The sequence below is a fragment of the Pecten maximus genome, chromosome 5 (genome assembly GCF_902652985.1).
Source record: "Pecten maximus chromosome 5, xPecMax1.1, whole genome shotgun sequence".
Taxonomy (NCBI): domain Eukaryota; kingdom Metazoa; phylum Mollusca; class Bivalvia; order Pectinida; family Pectinidae; genus Pecten; species Pecten maximus.
In genome coordinates, this window is record NC_047019.1 from 34627578 (window position 1) to 34651643 (window position 24066).

At 33.3% G+C, this 24066-nt stretch overlaps 3 protein-coding genes across 5 annotated transcripts in view; all 3 read left to right on the forward strand.

Moving 5' to 3' along the window:
* The window catches only part of LOC117327871 (xaa-Pro aminopeptidase 1-like), a 41831-nt gene extending 35649 nt beyond the window's left edge, over positions 1–6182 (forward strand). For all 3 annotated transcript variants that reach the window (XM_033885092.1, XM_033885090.1, XM_033885091.1), the window contains exons 18-22: positions 1543–1647; positions 1968–2045; positions 2339–2415; positions 3329–3427; positions 3700–6182. In XM_033885092.1, coding sequence (XP_033740983.1) covers positions 1543–1647; positions 1968–2045; positions 2339–2415; positions 3329–3427; positions 3700–3897 — 557 coding nt within the window. In that variant the 3' untranslated portion in view covers positions 3898–6182. The remainder of the gene's footprint in view (positions 1–1542; positions 1648–1967; positions 2046–2338; positions 2416–3328; positions 3428–3699) is intronic.
* Positions 6183–10037: 3855 nt separating this feature from the next.
* On the forward strand, positions 10038–17458 carry LOC117327872. The gene is made up of 4 exons (XM_033885093.1): positions 10038–10161; positions 15927–15987; positions 16683–16801; positions 17143–17458. The coding sequence occupies exons 1-4, from the start codon at positions 10104–10106 to the stop codon at positions 17337–17339; spliced, it is 435 nt and encodes a 144-aa protein (XP_033740984.1). The 5' UTR covers positions 10038–10103; the 3' UTR covers positions 17340–17458.
* Positions 17459–19900: 2442 nt separating this feature from the next.
* On the forward strand, positions 19901–23865 carry LOC117327873. The gene is made up of 4 exons (XM_033885094.1): positions 19901–20049; positions 22039–22105; positions 22425–22543; positions 23549–23865. The coding sequence occupies exons 1-4, from the start codon at positions 19983–19985 to the stop codon at positions 23737–23739; spliced, it is 444 nt and encodes a 147-aa protein (XP_033740985.1). The 5' UTR covers positions 19901–19982; the 3' UTR covers positions 23740–23865.
* The last annotated feature ends 201 nt before the right edge of the window (positions 23866–24066 follow it).

Here is a 24066-nt window from a genome sequence, read left to right on the forward strand (position 1 = left end):
CTTTCTATTTACATCATTATACAAATACTATATCTATTTACATCATTCTACTGATACTATATCTATTTACATCATTCTACTGATACTATATCTATTTACATCATTCTACAGATACTATATCTATTTACATCATTCTACAGATACTATATCTATTTACATCATTCTACCGATACTATATCTATTTACATCATTCTACCGATACTATATCTATTGACATCATTCTACAGATACTATATCTATGTACATCATTCTACTGATACTATATCTATTTACATCATTCTACAGATACTATATCTATTTACATCATTCTACAGATACTATATCTATTTACATCATTCTACTGATACTATATCTATTGACATCATTCTACAGATACTATATCTATTAACATCATTCTACAGATACTATATCTATGTACATCATTCTACAGATACTATATCTATTTACATCATTCTACAGATACTATATCTATTTACATCATTCTACAGATACTATATCTATTTACATCATTCTACAGATACTATATCTATTGACATCATTCTACAGATACTATATTTATTGACATGCTCTTTCTATTTACATCATTATACAGATACTATATCTATTTACATCATTCTACTGACACTATATCTATTTACATCATTCTACAGATACTATATCTATTTACATCATTCTACCGATACTATATCTATTTACATCATTCTACAGATACTATATCTATTTACATCATTCTACAGATACTATATCTATTTACATCATTCTACAGATACTATATCTATTTACATCATTCTACAGATACTATATCTATGTACATCATTCTACTGATACTATATCTATTTACATCATTCTACAGATACTATATCTATTAACCAGTCGATGAATCTATATTTCAAGACACTATCCAGTTGTGTTTCCCTGTGTTCAATACTAATTTATCTTGTTCATTTATACAAATCTAAACTTTGATTCACATCTTTATAGTTTGTGTAAAGCGACATTTTCAGTGATATCTAATAATTAAATTAATACATTTAATCTGCATTTTTGATTGTATTCTTTTGATTTGAGTACACTGTCATCCATTGGTTTCTATACCGAGGGAATCTTTTGAAATTCAGCAGATATGATTATAGTATGTCTTTATGTTTATCATAATGCTTTAACACTCTGCAGCTATGGACACGGTTATTGATGCTCTAAAAATAGTGGTAAATGATATTGATGATCTGCATATCCTGTAAATGCACCACTTTTATGATCTTTTTACTCTCTTCCTTTCTTTTTTAGGTTATTGTCCCCTTAACGACTTAACGTACCCCACCCCCCCCCCCCCCCCCCCCACCCCACCCCACCCCCCCACCCCCCACCCCCTCCCAAACAAAAAAAGAAAAGAAAAATACCGAAGTGGTAAAATGAGGTGCATTTCATATTTCAACAAGTCAAAAGAGCGTGTAAAGGGTTTAATAGATGGCATTGTATAAGAGATTTAACATCAAGGGTTAAATTCATTTCATTTTAATGTTACATTTGCTATATATCCAGGCCGTGAAATAGACACCATAGCGAGGCGCCCTCTCTGGGATGTTGGCCTGCAGTACCGACATGGTACCGGACATGGAATAGGAATGTACCTGAGTGTACACGAGGGTAGGTTTTAACTAGAACAGGTTGTTGCTATTATAAAGGTAATGCTACAGCTGAAATTCCTCTCCAATTTTGCAACTGTTTATAAAAAGTAAGGTATAAAACGAGATAGACATCTCCACAAATAAATCTACATTATAACATGTAGACCTCCTGTAGACACTTGATATAAGCCTAACAGTCGAATGTCAAATTATGGTTCTCACAGGTTTTACCATTATCTTTAGTTTATTTCATGGGATTCATATCAAGATATTTGTGTTTATACTTGATTAATCGATCTTGAAAGATTCCTAATAAGAGTTAACTTTGGTTGATTACAGGGCCTGGAAGGATATCTCTATCTCACTCTAGTTTTATCCACGATGAGCCCCTGGATGAATTCCAGTTTTTCTCCGACGGTAATTTTGTTTTATTGTTGCTAGTTACGTGTATAATAATCTTACAGGTTCCAGAACATTAAATCAACGAATAATTGCATGGTGAAGTAATACTTATATTTGTGTTCCTATCTTATTTTAATTAACCGTCATTTCCATCTAATCTTAAGATACTGTTGAAAACAAGTATCTGGAAAATGTATCAGATCATTCAAATATCATTAATTTCTTATTCAGAGTTGACTGAGTTAAACGCTTTGTTTGAATATACAAATGTACCCATAGTCAGTCATTTCACACGTTATGTTATACAGAGCCAGGGTATTATGAGGATGGCAAGTTCGGAATTCGTCTGGAAAACATTGTCATGGTTAAAAAAGCGACAACGAAGGTAGGTACAACGTTACACCTAATGTTATATAGTTATACAGCATTCGTGTATTTAAGTCTGTTCTGTACATCTTACCACTCGGCTATATTGATCTGTTAGGCAAATGTCGTTATTGAACTTCTTTTACAACAAGCTACACAAACAGGGTCATTTGAACAGAAGAAAGCTTTAAATTACCCGTATCTGATTCTTTTAGCAATGCTGTATTTGCATGCATAAATATTTGTATGTACTATATATGTATTGTTAATAAAATATTTTGAAATGTAAATGTACCCGTATCTTCAATTAGATGGACCACCTGCACATTATAAAGTTTTCGAGGACTATAAATTCCATACTGGCTTTTGATTTCCGTACAAAAACTTTAGTTATATTTTAGATAATCACCTAGAAACTTTGAAGGGTAAAACATATTGCTGTAATATCGACTATAACAACATTAAAACCACTGTTCAATACGTATATTTACATTGCTATACCATTTTCGTCAACTTTGAAAAATGAACCAAAACATTGACGCTTTTTTTTAATGTCACATGACCCGATGGGTGTTATAGCTTGAGGCACTTGGTGTTATACATGTATAGTATGGCGGCAACTGCCTCTTAGCATTCTGTCAATGGGATGCGGAGTAGATATATATATATCGATGTATTGACATGCATTCATTGTCTTCACCTTCAACCATTTCTTCGTATAATATCAACCTTAATTGAGACAAAAATCTCCAAACACATTATTTACGTAACATAAGTCTCGCAGGTTGTGTAAATACACACAAGTGACAGGCCATGTATGAGGTATAGTATCTGTTATAGGTTGATAGGAGTTGCTTCCCTTATGTCAATGTTTATTTGTTTCAACAATGTAATATTTGTCGTCAAGTGTATAAAATTGTCTAATTTTTCAGTATCAGTTTCCTGGCACTACCTTCCTAACGTTTGAAACTGTAACTATGGTACCATACGAGCCACATCTTATTGTCAAAGAGCTGTTGAGTCAGAGAGAGGTTTGTCTCCTACCTTTATTCAAATCATTCCCTGGATCCTCGTTATTATTAGTCCTATTTCTATATGATGCAAAAATACTGTTTGTTTTACCTAAGCATTTACAACTGATCCTCTTCTTAATTTTTCTTCTGATAAACATATGATGGAATATCTAAATATAAAATTCAAGTATCCTTTTTCATGTCTAACTAATTGACATCGTCTTAGACGATCAGTAATTTAGTGCCACTTTCATCACTTAAATAAAGGTTTCAAAATATTTTATACATAGGTCGACTGGATCAACGCCTACCATAGGACTGTCCAGAACACTATTGGGCCGCTCTTGACCAATGATCCTCTGGCTGCTTCCTGGCTCTCTGCGAGGACAGCACCAATAAGTCGAGAAAACGAGACCGGAAGTGGAAATCAGTTGACTGCCTTCCTGAGTCTGGTCGTTGTAGCACTTGTCGCTCACTTTACATTATAAGTTATTCAATTAAATTTCTTATTCATGGAAAATCAAATTTCAGATTTAGCTATATTAATAAAATTTCACTAATAACAGTCCTGCTAACAGTATCAAAGAAATCGTATATTATCATGCTACAGTACATATGTTTTTGGAGGAATATATCTTGCTGTTTGTTTTATGGCGTGTTCGTTCATAAACATCTAGCATAAATAATAATGGTATCTACTGTATGAAACACATATCTACATAAGGTATTTATCCTAGTTTGTATCTTGTCATAAGCTGTATAGCTCAATGTATTGACATATCAGCCAAAGTTATGTATCATAATATACACAGTATATACTATGAATTCCTATTTGTATTCTTTAATATCACCCACTTTTACCCTGTTAACAATTCAGTCTTCAGGTAGAATATATGTATGTTCTCTCTCCACTACATCACGTGCATCGTAGTATGTGTTATACTGGTATTCACTCTCATTATTTTGGGGACAATTTTGGCTAAAATCTCCTGGTGTACAGTATCAATGATAAAGAAAACGTCTTTATGTATTATTATGTAATCAGTGACTCAAACTCAAAGAATTGTTTTTGGGCTCTACCAATACCCAATGTGCCATGTCTTGTGTATGTAATATACCTTACCCTTATCATTGTCAAAATATCAAAATGGAAAAAAAAGAAAAGAAAAAAATCTGCTCTTAATACTACATTATCTACATATGCTAATGGAGTTTTTGTTTTAATGTTTTTACCAGTACTTAGAATTATGTATTTGAAGTTGTATGATATATGCAAATGGTGTTTTAATAATGTATATAAATCCCTGTATTTGTTTTTTATATACCTCCCATGATGAAAAATGAGTGCTTGTTGTGTGAGAAACCGTGCTTATTAAATAGTTAGTTGATGATTAAATATATACTCTAATCCAATTTTCAATTCTTTAGCTGCATGAAAAAAGTCCGAAATTATCCACTCTCCTTGTATTATTTTGTTCTAATAAAAATTTGTTTCTTTAATTATGCTGAAAAGAGGGATATAATTTTATTGGGGATTTTAATTTTGCTGATCCAAATGCAAATGAAATATTTCAATATTATGATGTTCGTCTGTCTTTTTCTTGAATGTATGAACTCTGAGAGTTCATATAAGTTGATTATACATACCTCACGTTAACAACACTATACATTTATAACAAAAACAAATTCACGGAAATATGCAGTTACTCCAAAACCTGTAACGAAACTTGTTTCCCAAGTAATTATCACGAAAAATACTTAAGTATGGAGACTTTTCATGCATATTTGAAATACCTGTTATTTCAAAACAAAGTTATTTCCATTTATCCTCTTGTCGGTCCGGGCGGAAGCGTGGGAGGATTCTGACTGCGCTTGACCACGGGGTAGAACATATGACCCTATATATATTTTACGTCCGATCGGGGAATCGAACTCCGGTCGGTTAGAGCTGGCCCACACAACGCATCGTAGAAAAAGGATCTATTGAAGACTCCCCAAAAATATGTTGCTTGATAATGTATGTATATAATTCTATTTAGAGTCATTCAGTGTGAAAGTGACCATTCTAGGCTTGGTATTTCTATTCGAAATGAAATGAGCTAACCTTATGGAACCAAATATTAAAATCTGTTGATCTCTTCAATTTCGGACGAATGTGCTATCACATGCATGTACACTTAAGTGTAGTCAAATTGATAACTATTGAGCTAACAACAAAACTAAATAGTTTGGTACACAAAAATATGTCGTAGTATAAGGATATAAGCGTGTATAAAGCTATTAATAAATGTGAAAAGTGGATGTGAAATGAATGCCTTAAATAGCTGTAAAATATTGTGAAACAGAAGCAAGTAAGCTAACCAGAATATGTGCATTCTTCTAAAGTTATTTATGAAAAAAATTGCTATCATTTTCTTTTTGATTAAAGTGTGTTGCTGACCAAATAACTAAAAGAATATTTAAATTATTGGAATATAAATAAGCTCCTAATTCAGGAGATATTATTAATAACATAAATCTTTCATGAGATTGGATTTGATACATTATTTATCAAATTTATAGCCCAATACATTGGTCAAAGCGATAGGAGCTAACATATCTATAGCTAGCTTACGTATGCTGTTCTATATATATATTATGCACATTACGTAATTACCACATGCATAATAGCGTTGAGAGGAATAATACTATGATGACATAAGAATACCGTGAATGTCATTAATATAAATTAATAATAAGTTGATAAGATAATAAAGACTGATTACGACATGCACCTTCTGGTTAATTCTTTTTATTGTGCTACGAACCTTTTTGTTTTATAAACATAATATTAAATAACCAATCATATCTACATATTGGAAGTCTCTTTAATTCAGATTTATATCAAGTTAAACGAATGTGTATTTATCAGGCGAACTAGAATATAAAAATATATCACATATGACAACCGTGATCCTATTGTTAAACTGTCAGTCTCAGCAAGCAAATGGCAAGATAAGCGTATCGCGTACAGTGCATGAAATTGAAATTCAAATCGGCATTTTTAGTAATAATTCCTTTTATGGAACTTAAGGAGGAGACATTAAGACTAGGAATTATATTACGGAAGAGGGATTCAAAGGAAGTGCTCGCTGTTTCAAAAATATGTTTACGTTATTAACGCATCACTGGTGTTTACCTGTATAAGCTGTTTCTGTTTCTATCTTCAAACACATATGAATGTACACGTATATCACATGGTTATCAACAGTAAGCTCATTTTGTCCTTGAGAGTATTATGTTTGTGTTGCGGACATGCGATGTTATCAATTGAGGTAGGGATATCCAACCAGACAAGTAAACACATTAAGTCTATTTAAATTCCTTGTGTATTATACCAATTTTTGTTTTTAAATATTTCAATTCAAGGGACAAAACTAAAGAAATTAAATATAGATACGAAATGTATATAATTTTGCCAGCGTTTTAAGATATTTCCTCAAACATTTTTGTCCTTTTTATTAACTAAAATATGTTTTTGTTTCATGTATAATAATATTTCCTCAAACATTTTTGTCCTTTTTATTAACTAAAATATGTTTTTGTTTCATGTATAATAATAGTTTAGATAGTCTTTCACAAAGGTAAAAACCGTGCTTTTTATATTTCATTTCAAATAAAACTTTAATAGAATTTAGTGTTTCCTTTGAGCATGCAATCTGAGATCAGGAACGTAACACTTGTTTAACGCTCCATTATACAGCTTAATACCTGTACCTGATCCAAACCCTATGTCTACAAGTCTTTGTCAACTTGCGTAATGTATTCTTAACCGTTCTGTTAATATATACATGTAGTATGCAGGATTCACTTAAAAAATCATGAAGTTAATTAAATTACGGTTTAATAAACATCTTTTTAGTTTAAATTCTTATATTTCTATTGAATGCATATTGCCCTGCTTAATACGTACCTCTACAAAACACGCTTTATCTAGTTATACGAAGTACTTTGTTAACAAGGGGTGATTAAATCGAGTTGATATATGTCATCAATCATTCATGCCTATGTGAGCGTACCATATTAAGTTTAAATTCCTTCTAGCACTTATGACGTTGTACAGAGGATTGTAAAACATTGTGCAAGCAAACAACTACATTAGATATCAATCAATGGAAACCATTTAATAATGTTTTAATCAATCAATCAATCAATTAGAATTTACCGAGAATGATTATCAAACAGCATCATGCAGCTGTTTATTGTTTGTAATACTTGTCAGTGATCTCGGGCCAACATACATCTGTTTCACAATTATAGGACTTGTCAGCGGTTCTAGGGCCACCATAGAGCTGTGTCGTGTTTGTAGGGTTGTCGGCGATTCTAGGGCCATCTCACAGCTGTTTCGTGTTTTTTGGACTCGTCAGTGATCTCGGACCACCATACATCTGTTTAGTGTTTGTAGAAATTGTCAGTGATTTAGGGCCATCACACAGCTGTTTTGTTCTAATAGGACATGTCAGTGATTCTAGAGAAATATTGAAAGTAACGAAGGAAATTATGAAAAATAGTTATTGAAATTGTAAGGCCTATCACTCTGTGGATATTTTGTGAAGATTAACATACAGTTTAACCGAGTCATTAAAGGTGCTCACTGCTAACATTATGAAACATTAGAAAACCATCAATTTTCTCACATAGATAGTTCTCCTGATGTCGGTTCCTCTTTTCATTGATTTTATTAGAAGGTCAGGTATCCATCTTGACCAGGAAAATATATGCATAAAATATCACGGTCTACATTTGTGTTTGGCACAGTGACGATGTATATCGAAAGCAAGACGTCATCAACAATGTGTAGAGAAGCCCAAATGTATCAAGTACGTTTCTTTTCCTTCCTTTGAGGCCGTGTTCGTTTGGCCATGTTCACCACGCTACAGAACACACTTTTTGCGTTCCCACTACTGAAATATAAGCATGACAACTTCGATCGCAGAAAGATTCCCATAAATATTTATATTATTACACATTTTCCTTAATGCAGTGTATCGCGGATTTCATTCAAGGATAAGACAACCCTGCATCTGTTTTTAGTTTTAGAAAACTAATTTTCTTCAGCGGTTGCAGTCTTTAAAGCATTGTAGTCGGTGACAAACGTCTTTCGATGTTAGTAACAGGTCATTTGTATGGAAGAAGACACGCGAAGAATGGTCAGATTATCTCTATCATTTCTTTTTCTAGCCAGGATTTTTTTATGGATTATGTTCGTTTCTCTCAACTACGTATGCAACCGCGTGTTTTTTTTGTGTTTTTTGTTTAAAGTTATGTAGATATAAAGGTACGGACTGTGTATTCATTACAAAATGTTTTGTAATTTGGTTATGATTATCAGTACAATACTACACGAAAGGGTTTTTTGCTACTTCAACGAGGGAATAATGTAGATTTGAAACACTGACATTGAGACGGTCACTGACATTTCTCAGCATCACAGCGACTTTTAATTCTGGCTGAACGCCTAATACATCATTTTACCTTGATGTCTGTTTTTTTCTGAAAAAAAAACAAACAAAAACATATCAGTGTTCTGTTTAGAGGAAACCTCACTATTACCTTATTTAATATTAGTTAAATACAGCAAATTAAAACCAGAATGTTTTCATTGTTTTGAAATTTGGTTCTCCCTTTGGAAGATAAATTACCAAAAGTAAGTAAAATACAGATGGCAGCAGGATTAAAGGATATTCCGACATATTCATAACGTGTGGATATACAACATGTATTGTTGCACTATATTCATATTGATAAATCTATATTTTTGTTTTAAAGTTAGGGTCTGATCTGAACTACATATCAATATCTTGTTAACATGTGAAAAAAAAATCCGCAGAATTCTAAACCAATTAAGCAACCATTCATACCATTGTGTAGAACATCCGTAGGACTCTACAGGGATACATTAAACTCTGAGATACCAGTATCATGTTGTTCTCTCTTCAAATGGAAATGAAATCACATTGGAAACGCAATTTCATATATTGGCTTCAAACGTTGGTAATATTAGGCATACATGTATGTGTATTTTGATTTAAACATTATACAGTTATAGCTTTTTGATAATGTCGATACAAGGACTTACTTACCCGACAAAAACATTGACCGAGGACGACTTTGGACTGGTCTTCCTGGTTTGATATTTTGTTCAGGTTAATAAAACCAATAAAACCCAAATCAAAAGGCTTTGATAGTTTCATTATAGAATTTAAAAAAATCAATACATGAAGGTAGCTGTTGTAATGAAAAAACGTGACAACATGGACGATTTGCACGACCTGACTATATTTCATAACAAAATGTGTTGTTTTTAATTGTATCAATTCATATTCTGACAAAGTACTTTGTTCTGTTTAAAACTGTTGATGGCTCGGTTAAGATATCACGAAGACTGACACATACATGTATAATCTAAGTATGTTCAACTTCGAAATAAACAGTTATATTGATCATGAAGCCTTATGTCTCGTGGCGATATCCTCATTTCCGTGTTTAGTTTCCCATTTAACTTTGACTCAACAAAAAATGCATGAATCTAAGAATAGCTTAAAATACGCTATATTTAGTAACATAACAAAGGATATTGTACCTTAACAGTTCGGGTACGTAATGTGTAGGTATTCCGAGTGTCAGAGGAGAAGGGTATGGTCGAATGTAGTCTATGTGGAGCGACATGCCTGGTCTAAAACACATAGCCGCGATGGCATTAATATCCCCAGGTAAGTAGGCCAACTTCAGTATGCTTTATCTACCTTTACGTTTATATGATGTGTAATATATATCTCGTTGTATTTGAAGCTTTTTCTATATAAACTTACATGAGTAGATATTAAAAACAGGCTAGTTGCATACCAAATTATATAAGAGTTAGCCAAACAGCAAATCCAGTAAAAACAGTGATATTTTACAAGACCATCCTACTATTGTGCAAATGAGATAACTTAATGGCCGTCTATATAAGAGAACAATGCTGAATTTCAAACACGAATAGAGTCATTTAATATAGCAAATGTTTGTTTCGACATGTAGTGTCATGGAAATCACCAATAATTTGTTGTGGATTCTAACAGTTTCTTCCAATTCTTGTAAATGGCAGCTGTGAATAATATTACACAGCTATCGCAAAAGTGGGGCATTTCAATCAATTAAAATGTTCCTGTATCATAATTTTAAGACATCTGATCATGATAAGAGAGAGGTTTTAAAGGGGCATCTAAACAGCAAAACCAGACAAAGCAGTGATTTTTTACAACCCTATAAATTCCTACTATAGTGCGATTTAACAGAAATAACTTTTTAATTTTATTTTTCATTTTAATATGTATCATGCCAAACCATGGGCCTTGCTGTTGAAATGTAATTTGTTATGCGGTTTGCAAATTTCAGTAAAACATACGGAAAATGCATGTTTCTTTGTATCGCATATATTGCACAAACTAGCCATGTCGTTTTGTTCACATGTGTCTCAAGCACAAAATAGGAACATTGGTTTGACCAGATTTTACTTTATTATATGTATAAACACTGTTATCATTTTGACCTTGAAATGCAAATGGTGGTCGTGAATGATATCACAAAATTATGGCATATAAGTACATAAAGTCAGATCCGGTCATACAATACTCCTATCCCGTCTTGCCAAGTTATTGAAATTGTTTGATAAAACATTTTTTTGATATTTGAAATACTTCTGTATATGTCATTTTCGTGCGATATTATTCACAATCCCATATTTGCATTTCAAATTCAAAATAGAGCCAATGTATATATATATTGAAAAGTCAAATTTCCTCAAACCAATGCTCCTATTGCGTGCTATAGACGCTTGTGAGCAAAACAGCATGGCTATTTTGTGCAATATCTGTGATTCAAATGAGCTAATTACCTTATTAGGCAATATCCAGAATATCAAGACATGGCTTTTAGTTTATAATTTGTCTTAAAAACGATGATGTCTTAAAATTATGATACAGCAACAGTTTTATTGTTTGAAATGCCTGCTTTTATGCCATATATGAAGAATTATATTGACAGTCAACATCTGCATGTCAAAGTCAAAACAAAATAAATGTTTATAAGTACATAAAGTCAGATCCGGTCATACAATACTCCTATCCCGTGCTATAGACACATGGCTATTTTTCAGGTTGGATTATTTGTGTGACTTAGATTTATTCCATGCTACATCTTACCACAAGGTAACTCTATAGGAAAAACCCTGTTAGCTTCTACAGCATTATGGTATATAGCATGACTATTTAGATGCAAATTTGGAGATATTTATTCTCATATTTCTGAGAAGTAAAACGTCGTGTATTAAGTGTGACATAACATAAAAGGCGTGTTGCGTGATATATGTATACCTTACTTATCTAACAGCGTATTTTCATGTGCCGGGCTTATAAAACATATTATTAAACCAAATATTTAAAACAGTGCCTGTGATTATCCGAAACTCATCATGTGGCCGGGAAATAAAACATCATATTTCCCTAAGCCGCGTGAGCCAGGAAAATGAAACATCGTATATCGCTGGAGTGCGTGCCCCCATGGCGACCCTAATATTCTGTTGCGAGGAGTTTTCTCCATTGCAGATGTTAACAAATGGCAGATGAACATAAACCCAAACGTTTTCGTGCAGTCGAAGAGGTAGAAATAGATAAAATTATGCAAAACAAGATTGCTCAGAACACGAAAATATCAACAAATGAACACGCAAACTGTTTCCAAGAGTTTCACAACGAAACTGTCAATAACACATTGGCCTTGAATCTTATCAATGAAATGTGCAGCTGGGATTACAGAGGTTTGTAAGAAAAAAGCTTATTTTTGAGTATCATCTTTACTGAATATATTAGGTATAATAAAAAGATCTATGGCCCTGGATGCAGGGTGATATGAAGTTTTATTTACCCTCATCTCTTATATTTCCCTCGGGCAAGACCTCGGGAAATAGGATACCTTCAGGTAAACAAATCTTCAAATAACCCTGCATCCAGGGCCGTAAGGTTAAGTACATGATATCACCCACTCGGAATCAAATCGCCCCGTCATGTTCCCTTAATTATTCGAAGGCTCTCCTTCATGTTATTAATCATATTCATAAGGAAGCAACAAGGGTTTTCAAAGAGTTCTCTAAATAAAGTGGCCGAGAAAATATCGAACATGAAGCATTTAAAACAGGAATTTGAAGGTACCGTGCTCTGCGGTTATTTCGTTTGTATTTATCTATTTATCTATTTATCTATCTATTTATCTATTTATCTATTTGTTTACATGTATCCTACACATGACGCCATTACTTGTATGCGTGCTACGGATTGTTATATATTAGGAAAGGCACATGTGTACATTAGGGTTAGGGGTGTAACAGGGTGGTCTGCTATGTAATGTTAAGTAATTGGCGTGACACACATTAAAGCCAAAAAATCAAAAATGAACACTTTCTACAAATGGTAAAGTTCCACAGCATAGGAGTAGTGATAAAGCTCTTTATGCGAAAATTTTGAATGAACTGAATATGAAATACATAAAAAACGTGATTTGTTTACAAAAAGTTGGCATTTTTTTTACAAAATGCTTAAAAAACTATTAACGGCGGTATGCTTACTGTTTTAGTATTTTGATGTTTAGTTTATTGTTTAAATTTTAATATATTTTCGTTAACATAATAATTTTTGTATCTGTTTTGTGACAATCTGCGTTCTTAGATAATTTAGTTAAATAATTAGTTCATTAGGCACGTTTATCATCGATTGAAATGGGTTAATTGTTTAGTCAAGGGAAGCAAATTTGATGGCACAAAGAAATGTATCGATGACTTGTATCTAAATCGAAAATTGTTTAGGCCGACAGCTATGGGAAATTAACATTGTTTGAAAAACCCAACCTTTACTAACCTACGAAAGCTTGTGTAATACCAATGCAAATAAAATGCCGACCAATATCCTGGACTGTAAAACATCCTGAATATCGTAATAGCATTAAGTGTCCTAGAAATACTTTATCATTACTGTACATTTTTCGATATTTTCATCTGTCTATTGTAGAGAAAGCTTTATAAACACAAATAGTTTCCTTGGGGATGTAGATGTTAACGAAAGCATACTTATTAAACTAATTAATGAATGAGTTTACCTCGAGTAAATCAAGACATGTATATAATCACTACAAATATCAATCTACTGCTGTCTGAAAATATAGTACTAGTTATACAATATTTTAAAACCTTGGTCACAAGACTTGAATTTTTATTTTTCACAAATTTATTTGAAACTTTTTAATTGTTATTATCATAAGCAATCGTGTTGTTTGTATCTGATGTTTTCTATTTTCTGATTTTTGAACTTTCATAATTTAGTTTCTCACAGTCCTAACATTACTAAGGGTTCCAAAAAAGGAAATGTACATGATGTAGAATTCGATATATCTGTTTGTATCCCTATCTGACACACGTATCACATTTTTGTTCTGGTTAAGCTTGTTTACAGAGGTTAAGATGCATTGCACACAATACATACTGTACACTAGCTGCGTCATTATCGGTAAACCGAGAGGAATGTTAAAGCTGTATATCAAACGCAGCTTTTTGCATTGAAGTAAACTTTAGATTCCCTTCCGTTTTAAATAAAAGAAAAGACACACTTATGAGGCAGGTAATATTATGTAAAATAATACTATAAAACATTAAAAAAAAAAACTCATACCTAGTTACTGACAAGCTGTATACATTTCATATAGCTAAATAGGGTCTTTTACAATAGCTGGGATGAGCCCAAGCATATCTAAATGGATGGAAATTAATCACTTTTCACCTTTTTGCTTTATTATACAGCAATGCAGTATTTCTTAACCAAAGGACAGTGTTAATATGGGTAGGATGTTTCAAATACCAATATCGATTTCTGATGTAAATATAATGTTAAGAAAGCGCTGAATGTTTGAAATAGATTACGAAACAATATCTTATATTAGCAAATATTCTTCAAAAGAGGAGACGTCAAAATGAAACCCACTGCGAATGAAATGGTGACAATGGTTTAAATTTTGTCGACAAAAGCCCTGGTCATCAGAAATTACAAGACAACCTAAATGTGAATTGCAACGTACATTGTACATATATCAGCATATTTAAATGTCACCCAAGAAAAGCAATTATTGAAAAGTTGAAAACAAATAGGATTTCAGAAAACGATTTAGGTAAAGGACTATCGATTAAATCCGCTTAAGATACGGTAAGCCATGATTTTATCGAATTGACATTAAATGAAACGACATATTCTTTGTGATATATCTAAGACATCATCTAATCTTATTGATATGTAGAATATATGTAACTTTCAAAGTTAATCCAATAATATCATAGTATTTGACATAGGATAAGTTAAGCAACGGCTCTCTCTAGGTTGTTCAACGAGGTAGCTAATAGCTACTAAGATCGGCGAATAAGTCAAACAAAAAATACTTAATTTATATAAGAATTGCTCAATATTACCTTGCCTAGGAAAGCAGCTGTGTCAAAATATCTAGTTAGCATATTATAAGACATCTGAAGAGTGTATACGGGTACAGAAAATAATTAGATTTATTCAGAGACAAAGTCTATGATATGTATACAAGATCTTGCTGCTTGAGGTTCAACTTAAAAGTTAGCAGTAATGTATGTATCCGTATGCTGTGACCGGGATGAGCGCCTGTCTGAGAACTATGTCCCGGCGAGGCAATCAAGTGTTATATCACCGTAAATGCCTCCATGGGTCCGTTCATTCTTGGACGTACTCTGTCCTTAAATGACCGCACTGTTTTAGCTAGAAATACATGTGAAATAACCCTGTGGAGTATGCTTTGGGTTCTGTACCGTGGTCTTTAGTTGAGCATTCGCCCCTGTTGAAAAGGCTTTTGGTTATATACCCTTGCCTTAGTTGAGTGTTTGCAACTGTGAGGAAGGCTTTGGGTTCTGTTCCCTGGCCGAAACATACCAGAGTCGTTTTAAAATTTGTAGATGCTACTCCTGCTTAGCGCTCAGTATTTTGGGAGTTGGACGACTGGTTTGCACGTTGTTAGTATAATGTGACCGGGTAGGGTGCTCTGCTGGTGTCCGAGGCAGTTTGCTTCATTAAGATAGCACTTTAAATCAATAAAATTCCGGTACTACCGCAACCTCCAAAAACACACATATGCCCTTACCACAGCATGCATGTCGCACGCAACGGAGGCGGTCCTAAGATAACCTTAACTGTTAATATGACGTTAAACAATAGTAAACCAATAATCAGGTAAAATGAAACCAAATAAGCTACCAGTTGTTTATCCGAATAATAGGCAAATGTCAGAAAACAATAAGTTTACCATTTAACAGTTGTGAATGACCAGGTGTGGTATATGTTAAATCGGGAAAGCATATAGGTGTTGATAGGATTTTAATATACATGTTAATGTCAATATTTACTCTAATTACTCCATCAGGGTTTGTTTTTGTTTTCAGAAGTGTTTGCTCAACATTTTTATCCAGCTTCTATTTACTTTGATACTTCCACTCCGGTACCGTAAGTATTACTCTGCATGATGTATTCTGGGGTAAAGGGAAGATAGAAACCATTTAATTCCAAAGATGAATCGATCCTCACCTTTAACCTTTAGTAACAAATATTTAGGACCTTTGTCTCCGTTGTATCGTTCCTTGTTGTATTACGACAGGTAAAGTGACACTGTACTATTGTCTATTGCTTCAGTGTAAAACTTAAACGATGTTCTCAAATACGCCATGTATCCTGCATTGCCAAAATAACTTCAACTTAGTTATGTGATTTTGCTTCGTTATGTTACCTAGCAACAATTTAAATTGCATCATAAACAATTAATGTACACATGTCGCTATACGTAAATGGACATAAGGTCACAAAGCCCAGCTGAAGATACGTAGTCTGTAGCGTTTTTAAGAAAACGTTATGGAAGAATACGGTTAATGTGTTTAATGGTTCTTATTACATGCATAAAGTATTTAAAAAAATGACACTGACACGTCAAGTGTTTAAAAGTTACAAAGCCACAGGTGTGGAGGCACTAGACTATTCAAATGATTTGACGTCGAACACGCATGCCCATCTTTATTTATCACATAATGATATACGAGTTTCGGTTTGCTATTTATACAATGATCACCATACACCGTTATTATAATAATTGTTTTTAAATTATCATGAAAATTTAAAATTATCGTGATATTTGTTTCGTATTATAGCGGGCTTTCAGGTGGGGCTATGTTCTACATGTACCCGGCCATCATAGTCATCACCTTCCTAATATGTTTATGTTGTCTGCATCAACTCATACATATGTGCAGGGCACGGACAGCTAGAGGTAGGCCCATCCTTATTTTGATACGGATAAGTTCACATATACAGGTAGACTGCTGTATAAAGTTATGTATGCCAACAATAGACAGGAGTACAGGTAAGATTTATATCTACAAGGATGTAGATATATGAATGAAGAACAAGTTAAAATGTAAAATATGTACAGTGTATTTGAAAACTGAATGTAAAAACTGCATCAGGTAGCTGTTTTGTGTTGCAGTAACTGGTCACTGTGTATATGTCATAGATTCTTAAAGCAGTTTCAAAGAGGTATATAGATTCCATGCGATGCATTGCATGAACGTGACATGTAGTTATAACGATACGGTTTTTATGATGTTGCAGGACATCCAACACTATCAACAATATCAGGAAGTATACAAAACGGATCACATGGCGAACCGCCACCTCCATATACATTCACAGACGTTCGAATGGACGGATCCTCAGCAGAACAACCATCTACTAACTACCCAATTTATACTAAGAGCCCTCCAGCAAACTTAGAGCTGTCATCAGTGTCACAGAACAATTACATATAGTATTTGGAGTATCCATTTAAATCTTATGAAGATTTGCCTGTCATTTTATCAATAAAACTATAATCATGTTATCTTTATGCGTGACCTATTATGTAATAAACAGAAAAAAAAACATTTTACTGTTGTTTGGTTAATATTATAATATTAGGTATTGTCAGATTTTCCTCTATACACATAGCTACAACATGGTCGCGCGGAGGTTAGTATTTTGAGATAATTACCTGATGTTTCTAATAAAATAAAATAAAATAAAATTCCCAGTCAATATTGCGTTGATGACGTCATAATACTTTTGACGTCACAATGCCCAATGTCAGTTTCAACATAAAAGTATGCAATTTCACCGTTTTGCAAACAAGTTTCGTTTCTCATATAAAAATATATGACTTTTGATTCGGTCAGTACGATGTAATAATGATCTGGTAGAATCTAAAATATTGCTCGGTCGACCAGGTCGGTATATAATAATATACTCCATATTGATAACTATCTTAAGATGTCCAGCTTTTTATACATCCATTATTTTGTTTTGTACAATCTATTGCAAATGTCTGTCATTTGTTTTATCGCGCCACCACGTCCTAATCATGCCCACACATAGACAATCAGTAAGGGGTCAATGCTAAGACCAGTCAACCCATGTCTGGACGTATCACTGAAAATTGTGTTAGTGTAATGTATCCTTGATTTATCTTGCATAGTGATTTCACTGTATGATATACAATGTGAACAGTGCACCAATCCAGAATAAAGTACATGTATATAGTAAAACAGAAGTATACATGGTGAATATAAATCTACCCAGGATATATTCAGTTATTCAGTTGAAAAAGTGTTACAACCGTTCCTGTAAGAATTTCCAAAGTCTTGTATAAATACGATATATGTCGGAATCACATAAAGCCAGCTTTTTATCAAATACCATTTTCCTCCTGAGTTGGTGTTACCACTACCATGGTTATCACACTATGACTTATAATCATCTATTCGTTGACTGATCTGCCTGAGCTAATGGAAATGACGAGATTAAGAATATTGATCTTATTGTATCGAGAATAATTATGTGAGATGTCTCTCTACACTATACAAACGTGTACGCTGCGAGTGTGTTGTGTGCCTCTACATATGGTATTGTTTTTCCTGTCTGCACTGTATATATATGAACTGTACTGATAAACCAAATGGTTTAAAGTAATAAAGAACTGAACTGAACTGATCTTATGTAGAAGTAGGCGTCAATGCCCCCAACAAGGTGATGGAATGATGCCGGACAGAAGGCTTAAAGTGCCAAAAACCTAGCCAGGAGATGATGAAAGAGGCAGATGTCAAACTAGTAGATCATAGGGAGTCAACTTGAATAGATTGGAATGTTCCAGAGTCACATTTGTAAAATATGCAAGTGCTAGCATCACAATGCCAGTTATTTTTTTAAAAAGACGTTCTTGAGTCGGTCAATCATTGTAGTCTAGTATTATGTTATCATTGTCTTCATGTAGTATATATTTTAAAGTAGCTGATTGGCGTTTGAATCATTACTACAGAGATTATATTGTAAGCAAAGTACAAAATGTATTTGTTTAACTTCACCATATCTCGCGTTTTCTCTTAGTTCACAGGTATTTGTAGTTTACCTTAAATAATTAATAAAGCTAGTATTGAATCTTTATAAAATAAAGACAAGGTGAAATGACGGCCTTATGGCCGAACATTTAAATAGTTTTCCCTGTTCTATATTTTTTTCGAAAAATAAAAATTAACCCCGGAACATCATATCATCAACAATTACGAAAGTTCCCATACCTGCTGTGATGGTTAGAGTATGATACCAGAAACCATGACCGATATAAAACGTAAACAAAGTTGTGATAATTTAATCACCAGGGTTTCCTTGACCGTGACAAAGTTCGTATCCTATGTCACCTCGGAAGTAAAATCTGGGACACTGAAAGCCTAAGTAAACCTAAATAGCGCATATAAAAGTAGTACTATTCAGGTTAGATGATAATCGACTATATAGGTATGATATATAAAACAAAAGAAATACTTTTGTAACCGATGCCGTAAATTCAAGCTGAATTCGGTAGCATACGCCCAAAATAAATACAGGTGCCGTTTAAAACATAAGGAATATTATAATCACATATTTTATTCTAAAACGTTTGGGATAAATTATACTATATTCTAGATTTGGTGTCATAAATGGTTCAAATGTATTACACTACGAAAACTTTAACACGGTGCATAAACATAACGATGATATGCAGGATCATTTCCTTAATCATTGCACTATTTATGCATACAATGCATACACAGTTGACAACATGTTTTGATCGCCTTTAAGTCTAAAACATGTCAGCTTAATGCTCTACACTAGCTTGTCTTACATTCGAAATTTCCGCATTCAATTTCAGGGGTCACATCATATTACCAGCTAGTGACGCAGCTAATTCAGTATGTGAGTTTATTTTTAAAATCTGGGTCGCCTTCATTTTTTAGATGTTTTCATAACTTCTAATACATATGTAAACACATCACGTGTACAGCCCGTTCTACCCCAGTAGCCTCGACTGTTTATCGGTCGGTGTTTACGGGTATATTTGTATATATAACCAGTCTAACAATACACGTAGACCTAATGTGTCCATGTTTACCATGGCAGGAGGACAGACTGGCCAACCGGTAATATTGCTACTTCTATACACTCTGGAAGGTAAGTTATATACAGTTTTAAACATAGTCATTAAAGGTGTTATTTAAATAATTTAAAAAAAAACACACGCAAGTATAGACAAACTGCATCAGTGCTATATATATCACAATATGGTTATACAGTGCGTAAAGTCTATACACTTGTTCTAAAATAAATGTTCTTCACAGTTAGATGTAGTTTACGTAAAATGGAATTATGTAATTGTCTCGAAATTAACAACTCTCGATGTAACAGGGAAATAACAAGGACATGTTCATTGTTTTCCATCAAGCTACGCACTGTATATGAATTTCAATATTAAATACTGGGTATTAATTATGTTAATATATAAGTTCTTGTTAATTAATAGATCCGTATTCAGAGAAAAAACAGGTAAATGACTATGATTGGTGGTGCAATTCCATAAGGGAGATAATGGTATTCATTTAACTATGTTTCTTGTGTAGCAAATTACTTCCTGAAATAAATGCATGCATCTGTCAAGTATATATTATTATATTAAGATTATTAGAAGTATATGTGTGTGCCATAGTAGAGCAAGCACATGTTCATGCAAAATCATACTTAAGTAGCAGTTTGTATTATCAGTAGCAGTACATGGTGTGCATATATTCAGAAAGGCGCGATAATGTCAGATGGATGAGGGATGTACAGGAATTGTTGATCACTGCAGTGTGACAGTACTGTAGCATTGGATGGATGATGAGTGTCACGTATACCTTGTAACTTGTTCTGCGAATTAGTTATAGAGGTATAAAGCTGATTTTGACCAATAACATGATTTTATATATCTATTTATCTATGTGAAGTTACATACTTCTACTCTAATCAGACAATTGATCATAATTTATTGATTTATTCCCAGTGACATAAAACATATTTACACAATACGTTGACTATTATGGAGAGAAAATCATTTTAATGTTAAGATTTCAGTCATTGCATTAGAGGAATTACACTTCTCGAGTGCGTATTTATAGAATTGTCGTATTAGTCACACTCAGGCCATGGTTACCGTGAAGTAATCGACAAAACAGACCGGTGGAGGACTAGTTTGGTTGATGTAATGAGTGACCTGAGCCCTATGAGGTCGGGTCGGATCACACCTGTTATGAGCTTTTCTTTGGAACACATATAACTATTTATTGAACTCGATTTTCCACACTAATAGCTATTCTTATACACGTGTGTACGGCTCCAGTGTGGATTAACCGATCTAAAACACGGAGTAGTGCACTGAACCGTATCGCTACCCAACGCTCCGTATTCAACTTATATCACGTATAACGTCTAAAATAAATACTTACCTGATATGGAGTATCACGTATTGTCAGTCTCATTATAGCTTGATTTAAGGTGACTATTCTAATATTACGGAAATTGTCTATATCTATGTGATCAAAGATATGGGATATCATTTGTGTACAATCGTGATTATCTTTTCCAAATTGTGGTTTTGTCATTTGATGATCAAAAAGAACAATATCGATTGTTGTTTGTTTGGTGTTTGATTCTTGTTTTAAAGGGCATTTTAAATGATAATTTTATTTTTATCTACAACTCTCGGAATCATCAAAACAAGTCCTGAAATTTGCTTGTCATCGTCTAAGCGCGTGCACATGTATATTACGTGTTACTGGCAGATTAAATAACGTATTATAGTATAGACGTAAAACTTGCTCGTTAAACAAGCCATGCATTGGTGTAAAGTCTGCAAATGTATATTATATATCACAGTAGATATACGCTTTATCTATGGAGATAATGGTTGATTTTACAACTTCATTGCTAAAATGAGCAATCGTGGGGGAAATGTTATTAAATAGGCCGGAAATGAGGAAATGGTCGCTGGCGTTAATATCACCTTTGGGATAAATAGCACACAGAACGTGTTTTAATGTCATTTTAGTTTAAATATTATTTTCAGAATTAGAACAGTGCATGATCGGTCATATCTCTTATTCTTTGAAATCGTTGTTTTAATTGCAGTTGTCCGTGCACAGAAGTTCTCCCACACTACAACGATTAATCCGTCGGGTAGTACCACTGTTAAATCGTAAGTACCCAAATCTCAATAATGTTAATTCAGCACCAGGTACTACGAAACTACCCTTTAATTGTGCTTCATGGTTTGCATTGCATGTCCTTAATTGATTTACATTCTGCATGATGAAATAAGAACAGTAGTTATATTTAAATGTGATACATCAGTATTTGATTAAACAATTACATTCTGGAGAAGGTACGAGATGTAACGCTATGTCACGCAATCTTAAACAATAAGTATTGTACGTTGTAGTAATGAACACATTGTACTAATCAAATTTCCACCCATGAAATCCTGTGATTTGATTGTGACGTCATTTATATTACAGAGATATACCGAACGTTATTTTGTTCTATGCCTCCCCCGTCATCACCCTCATCATACTCGTATTGATCGTATTCGTCATTTCCAATGCTATCCGGGCGTGTCAAAGAAAATTTTCAAGAAGTAAGTTTACGATTTATACATATATACAGTTATTCTCAGATTATTAGTGCATTTAGACATAAGACAAACAATTGTAATACTCATACGTTTTCATTATCAATTACAATACTGGAAACACAGGTAATGGTTTGAAATTAAAAAACATGTATACTTGAATGAATATTGATAAAAAAATATTGTTAAACTCAATGATCTAATATTTAATCACACATGTTCTGTTTACAAAACAATACGAATGCAATAAAAATCCGGGAGGACACTACAAATTATACCAGTGTATTCGGAGTTATTTCCCTTGTTATTGCTACAAACATATACACATACTAGTGTTGTTTTTATTATCATTTTCATATAAATCACAATCTGCTTCACAGTAAATGAGGTTTTTATTTATATGCTCCCGCTGAAGGCATTCAATCATGCCAGAGCCATCTGATTTCTGAGGTCCTGTAACATTTGTAATTTGTCACTTTCCCTTTAGAGGGGTAATCGTCTAGTGAGTGGGGACACTTATAGTGGTTATGATTAAGGATATATACGAGTACTTCTGTGTTTCGAAGTTTAGGGCATGTAAATAGTCTGTGATCATATAATATACGACCCATATATCATAAACGGGTTGAATAATTACGCATTACGTTGAGAGAATTACTTCCATACTGTTATCTTTAGAATCATGCAATATTAATCAATATTAATCAATGGATTTTTTATACAATCAAGTACATCGTCGTCTGGTACAAACATCGCATCTAAGGTATCAAACTAAAACAATTGTTGCGCCATAAACTAATATTACACCATCTATAATCATGTATGCCTTGGTAATTCAAATCTTGTTTTGCAATTGTGTTTTGGGGTTAAATACGAAAAATGTTTACAGAAGAATATAAATGTATCTATAGAAATGAAATCACATATCTTAATTTAACATAATACTACTACCGGATTTAAAGTGCTTATTAATAACGATAATCAGTTAATCAATCATTATGTTCTCCACAGCAACTACGTCACAAGTGCCAACAATATCAGCTACTGTTCAAGATGGAACGGACACCGACCCACCCCCGCCATACACATTTACAGACGTGACGTCAGAAGTCACGTTACCTAAAGTGTCTGTTTCAAACTGTCCACCATACACAAAGGATCCACCATCTTACCTCGAATTGACGATTTCCACGCATTCCTGACGATCCGCGAATTAACGTGTCACCTTGTTATATACGGCATATGTATCATTATTTTCTATTATGCATGTCATTTTCGATTAACTGTTATTTATTATTTTTGCAATAAAACGATATTTACATTTAAAACGAACTCTTATCATCATTAATATTTCTCAAAAGCTTGAAATAATGTATACTGAAAAGAGACTCAGAGGATAATATGCAATATTATATCTTATCATAGTTAAAATATATCAAAATATACACACAGATTCTACATATTCTTTCAAAATGATCCATTTGCGAAATTTCCAAACTGATCAATCTTGTTGCAAGTGTACCTTCCCT